The sequence below is a fragment of the Rutidosis leptorrhynchoides genome, chromosome 2 (assembly GCF_046630445.1).
Source record: "Rutidosis leptorrhynchoides isolate AG116_Rl617_1_P2 chromosome 2, CSIRO_AGI_Rlap_v1, whole genome shotgun sequence".
NCBI lineage: Eukaryota > Viridiplantae > Streptophyta > Magnoliopsida > Asterales > Asteraceae > Rutidosis > Rutidosis leptorrhynchoides.
In genome coordinates this window covers 497,977,670-497,983,560 of record NC_092334.1, presented here as the reverse complement: position 1 = coordinate 497,983,560, position 5,891 = coordinate 497,977,670, and the positions used below count along the sequence as shown (strand labels likewise).

General features: G+C 34.3%; 1 protein-coding gene across 2 annotated transcripts; it reads left to right on the top strand.

Annotated features, from left to right (window-relative positions):
• The first annotated feature begins 232 nt into the window (after positions 1–232).
• Positions 233–5,224, top strand: LOC139892715 (WD-40 repeat-containing protein MSI4-like). Of its 2 annotated transcripts, none has more exons than XM_071875831.1 (15): positions 233–415; positions 1,336–1,399; positions 1,497–1,583; positions 1,697–1,759; positions 1,941–2,006; positions 2,098–2,172; positions 2,436–2,511; positions 2,634–2,829; positions 3,176–3,257; positions 3,406–3,479; positions 3,662–3,773; positions 3,877–3,951; positions 4,227–4,294; positions 4,640–4,739; positions 4,867–5,224. In XM_071875831.1, the coding sequence occupies exons 1-15, from the start codon at positions 276–278 to the stop codon at positions 4,963–4,965; spliced, it is 1,377 nt and encodes a 458-aa protein (XP_071731932.1). In that variant the 5' UTR covers positions 233–275; the 3' UTR covers positions 4,966–5,224. The 2 variants fall into 2 exon arrangements, with proteins under 2 accessions (XP_071731932.1, XP_071731933.1); XM_071875832.1 differs by lacking the exon at positions 233–415 and adding an exon at positions 759–822.
• Positions 5,225–5,891: the final 667 nt, after the last annotated feature.

The window sequence follows — 5,891 nt, the reverse complement described above, 5'->3', positions numbered from 1 at the left end:
CTTAGAGACCTTACCAAATCGCATTAATGTTAGTGGTATTATTAAAGGTTGAAAACTCACTGTTTGAAGTGAGAATCAAACCTCAGCACCGTACGCGTAATAGTTGAAAAGCAAATAATAAAAGATACAAACATGTGAAAAAAGAAAAAAAAGAAAAAAAAAGGTTCATTAAAGTTAAATAAATAAATAAATAGTTTCACAAACACTCATAAAACAGTCAGTCACAAAGAGGTTGAGTGGAAAAAAGGTTTGAAACAGAATCAAAAAGAGAGAGAATGAAGAAGGATCGAGGTGGAAAAGGAGGAAGTGAGGCATCATCAGTGAACGAGCGTTACACACAATGGAAGTCTTTGGTCCCAATTCTCTACGATTGGCTCGCTAACCACAACCTTCTTTGGCCTTCACTTTCTTGCAGGTCCACTCACTCTACCACCACCGCAACCCCTTTTTTTAGGGTTTCCATTTTCCTCTTATTTCCTTACTTTATATATATGCATTAATTAATTAATTATAAGGGTAAGTATGTTAATGTCATGTTTACTTAATGTTTCAACTGAGTAACTTGTTAATTGTATTACTCCTTGAAATTAATCAACTTCCTAAACGCTACTTGTTACTAATTTAGTTGTCACCATTAGGGTTTTACTAAAGTTTGTATTTTTACTGATGTTTTTTTTTTTTTTTTTTTTTTTCCTGAGAGATTGGGGATGATTTAGGGCTGTTTGGGGTTTCATATATTGAAGTATGCTTACCATTTTAGGGTAAATGGCACAAGAAAGTATCAAACATTACTAATATTCTCATTTGGGGTATGCAATTGCAGTAAGTTTATAGTCAATTGAAGATATCTAAGTTGTTTTTTATTAATATTTTTCTTTTTTTTTTGAAGCATCATGGCACAAAAAGAATGTATTTTTGAGGGTTTTCACTACATTTCCTTTTATTTTACTATGAAGAATTAATTAGAGAATGACTTTTAATTACCTTTCAACATCATTGCACCGAAAATTGCTGACATTGACAAAAAAGTCTCAACTTTTAAATTGATGAAAAAGATCTGTATTTGATGTAAACTTAAATACATTAAATTGACAAAAAGTCGTCTTATCTGAAATGAGAAATTTAGTAAAGTTTGGCACCTTCCCCCCCCCCCCCCCCCCCCCCCACCCCACCCCCCCCCCCCCCCCCCCACACACACACGCACACACACACACACACATTAACGTTGAAATGTAAGTTGGTACCAATTTGACTATAAATGAGTGTGATGTGAATTGTGTTAACCTAAATGTTACTCACATTAGTTTGCATTACTTGCATTATATATTTTGATAGATGGGGACCACTGCTAGAACAAGCTACTTACAAAAATCGCCAACGACTCTATCTTTCAGAACAGGTGAATGAAGTTCTTTTGTAATATGGTTAGTTTAAAGGCATGTGGTGTATTAAGTTCTTTTCCGGATAACTGATTTAATCGGCATTTGTTCTAACAGACTGATGGGAGCGTTCCAAACACACTTGTTATAGCAAATTGTGAAATTGTTAAACCAAGAGTTGCAGCTGCTGAACATATTGCACAGGTGCGGCTGTTGTGACTCGAAATTAATGTTGCACTATATGAGCACCTAGCTTGGGTTACTAACCTAGTAACGTTTGTTATTTTTCAATTAATTAATGTGAGATGGTGATGTAGTTCAATGAAGAAGCACGATCTCCCTTTGTAAAGAAGTTCAAAACCATTATTCATCCTGGTGAGGTAATTATCATAGCAATCTAATCTACCTTTCACTATATTCTCTCTTATTTAATAATGTTCTTTGTAACTATAGACTTATAAAATGCCCATTTAGGTATCCTCTTTACATTTTCTGTATCTACTGTAATTTTTATTAATCAAGATAATGTTTTTTTTTTTTCATTTGCTTATATGTGTGAAGGTGAATCGCATCAGAGAGCTTCCTCAGAACAGCAAAATAGTAGCCACACACACCGACAGTCCTGATGTATGCATATAATTTCCATGTTTAAATTATGTCATAATAAGATGAATAAATGAATGAATTTGACTTTATTTTTCACTCTTTTTTGAACCAGGTACTTATCTGGGATGTTGAAGCTCAGCCCAATCGACATGCTGTCCTGGGAGCCACAGAGTCCCACCCTGATCTGGTGTGCCCGTCTTCTATCTGTGCATTTTTACATGATTACGTGCTTCTTTTGTTCATATTTGTATCTTTCCTTCATATTTTGGCGTTATATTCCTTTTGAATGCATATGTATTTTGATGTGGATTTGTTGATATCATTAGTCATGTGGGTTCATATAATTAAACGTGTAAAGGGATAAGTATTTCCTTGTTCAGCCTACCTGGGAAGATATTTTTACTCAGATGTACATGGCCTTAACCGGGTTCATATAACGTTATGTTACAGATATTGACGGGTCACCAAGAAAATGCTGAATTTGCACTTGCTATGTGCCAAAGTGAACCCTTTGTACTCTCTGGAGGTGATGCTTTGCAACAACATTTTGTTCTGTTTAGCTACTTGTTTTTATTGCAGATATATAAGAATAATAATATCTTTAGCCGCTAAATAACGGATATCATTTTTTTCCCTTTGATGTGACAGGCAAGGACAAGTCAGTTGTGTTGTGGAGTATTCATGATCATATATCGACTCTGGCAACAGATTCCGCTGCAGGATCTAATGGTGGTAAAAGCCCAAAGGCTGATGATAAACCTACCGAGAGCCCTAAAGTTCAAGCAAGAGGCGTCTTTCAAGGGCATCAGGATACTGTTGAGGATGTACAATTCTGCCCGTCTAGGTATCTTACACCGTCTTTATGATGTATTGATGTGAACATAATCTTATCTATTTAGAATTCACAAAAGTTGATTTTATTATATTTAACATGACTACAACTACACTCCCTCGTCCCAAGTTTATCGTCCACGTCTACAATAGATGGGTATAATTAACTATATCTCTTAATCATTTTTTTAGCGGCACTAAATCTCTTAATCATGGCAAAAGAAAATGTTATTTTACAAACAAAAAAGAATAATAAAAAAAGGAGACTGTAGTGATTGTTTTCTATACAGTTTGTTTATTGTATGACCTATATTTGCTAACTGGAAATTTGTTTAAATTTTGTTATCAATGTGGTGAAGTGCGCAAGAGTTTTGTAGTGTTGGTGATGATTCTTGTCTTATTCTATGGGATGCGAGAACCGGGTTTTCCCCAGTTGTCAAGGTGATTTTCACATGTATTTTTTTATTGGGTTTCAATAAGTTCATGCTTGATCAAAGACTTGCGCGGTTAACTTTTTTTCTTCCCTTTCACACTGCATTTTTTATTTTAAATAAATAATAAATTAAGTTTACTTTATGATACTTTGCAGGTCGAGAAAGCTCATGATGCTGATCTCCACTGTGTTGATTGGAATCCCATTGATGAAAATTTCATTTTGACGGGGTAAATATCACATATATTTGCCCTTGCTGCGTTTTTATTGAATACGGCTTAAGGTTTTTGATTTTTAATAGAATAAAATGAATTGGAAAATAAATAAATTATTAAATTATATAGAATTAAGATAGGGAATAAATTAAATAAATTATGTGCCCCGTAGATTAAATTTCAATCATGTTTTTCAGATCGGCTGATAACACCGTTCGCTTGTTTGATCGTCGAAGTCTGACTTCTAATGGCGTTGGATCACCCGTACACATATTTAAGAACCACAGCGCAGCTGTTCTTTGCGTACAGGTAATGATGTTTTTTTTTACGACTTGCAAAGCACTTTATATGATACTGGATTATTCATTAATGCTTATTGATTGATGGAGTTAAATAATAAATAATATTTCAGTGGTCTCCTGACAAATCGTCTATTTTTGGAAGTTCGGCCGAGGATGGTGTGTTGAACATCTGGGATAACAATAAGGTGGGAAGCTGTATATTACGTTCATAGCATCACTGTGTTTTACTTTAGGTCATCTTGTAGATTTTCAAATTTTTTTTTTTTTGGCAGTCTATGTTTAATACCAGCAACTTAATGTTTTAAAAATCAATGTCTCTTTCTGAAATATTCTGAGGTCTTGAGAGTATATGAAATCTGTATCCATGTTTAAAATTTTGTTTTGCATGCTTTTGTTTGTTCTTCGTCGTTTGCACAGTTGTTCATTTGCACGTGATTTAAGCAGTTTTGTTTATCGTCAGGTTGGTGAACGTTCGGGTCCGGCCTCGAAGTTTGCACCTGGACTTTTGTTCCGTCACTCTGGGCACAGGTACAAACTTGCTTATTTTTTTGAATATCTGATTTAGATGATTTGGGCTGTTTGGGTAATGGGTTTATAGTTTAAAACAGCTCAGATTGGGCTGACCTGCAAAAGTTTTCTTGTCCACTTTTTTTTCCTTTTAATTTTACGCGTAAATACTGCATGTAGTATGAATACACAATAACTATATAACTATATATCAATAAAGTACTCCGTAGTAACCTTTTATCCTATGAAGTTATTATGATTTAGGAGGGAGTAAACGGTGTCAACACTTGGGGAGATGTTTGGCCTATTGACTCACCCATATTGTACAGCTGAAGTAACTAAGGTTCATCTTACTTATGATTTCAGGGATAAGGTGGTCGATTTTCACTGGAACTCACATGATCCATGGACTATTGTGAGCGTATCTGACGATGGTGAAAGCACGGGTGGCGGTGGAACTCTCCAGGTAGGATTAGTAGTTTATTACAAGAACTATGTTATTAATTTTTTATTCTCCCTAATTGTAATTAAGTTTAAAAAGGGTACTATAGATTAATCATACGTTCAAACCTTCTTTATGACCGACTATGCAGATATGGAGGATGATTGATTTGATCCATAGGCCACAAGATGAGGTTATCAACGAGCTAGAGAAATTTAAGTCGCACATCCTCACTTGTGCGACTCCATAGATAGAAGAACGACGCTTTTACTCCGATCCCTAAGCATTTGATTGGTTAAATGTTCTGTGTTGCTGTACTTTAAGTTTCATTGTAGGGGCATGCAGGATTTGATGTATGTTGATCTCTGTTATTAGGACTCGTGTTGTAGAACCAAAGATTCTTTTATTAAGGTTCTTCTTTAGGGCTGTAATTGAACCAGAAATCTTTGATTTCGGAAGGAACTTGCAAATTGCTTATGGATAATTTGATTCGGTTTGTGTTTCATTCGACCCGCCCATTTTGTCATCCCTAATTTTGATATCAAAGAATTATAAAGAAAAATAAAGTAACATAGAACATGGTAAATATCGTTTTGAATGGTTGTGAAGAATGATTTTATAGCTACTATCTACTATTCCTTCAATATTTGTTTCCATGATAATTCTTTTTTTTCTCCCAAAAAAACTAAACTTTTATAAACATGAGCTTTCATCAATCGATAAAAGACTAATCAAACAATAAATAGGTAAATAAATTAATTAAATTAAACCACATCGCAGCACCTCACCTGCTACAATCCATTTTTCTGCGTTTTTTAAGACAAAACGCTCCACTCAGTGGCGGATCTAGACATCATACACACTGATTGCACAAACTAATAATTAATAAACTCTTGTAAAAAAAAAAGATTTTAAGCAAGAAGCTATAATTTTATTTACAATTAGAATAGAACTAAGGCTATTTACAAAGTATATAATACTACAAAACAAATGATGAGGAGGGGTTATAATACAGAGAGCAAAACAAGAAACTATAATTATATTAATGTTATAAGTCAAGTGCCATAGTGTAGTGGCCGACACTTTTGATAAAGTAAAATTTGGTGAATCAATATATTTGGTGGATCACGGATATTACTGTTCCACCTAACTGCACAGTGAATTATTGTACTATAA

Bases quoted from the DNA above. Each gene is read 5' to 3' on its own strand.
- LOC139892715 (XM_071875831.1), top strand. From the start codon at position 276: ATGAAGAAGGATCGAGGTGGAAAAGGAGGAAGTGAGGCATCATCAGTG. The intron at 1,400-1,496 runs GTGAATGAAGTT...TTGTTCTAACAG, and splicing joins GACTCTATCTTTCAGAACAG to ACTGATGGGAGCGTTCCAAA. The intron at 2,173-2,435 runs GTGTGCCCGTCT...GTTATGTTACAG, and splicing joins CAGAGTCCCACCCTGATCTG to ATATTGACGGGTCACCAAGA.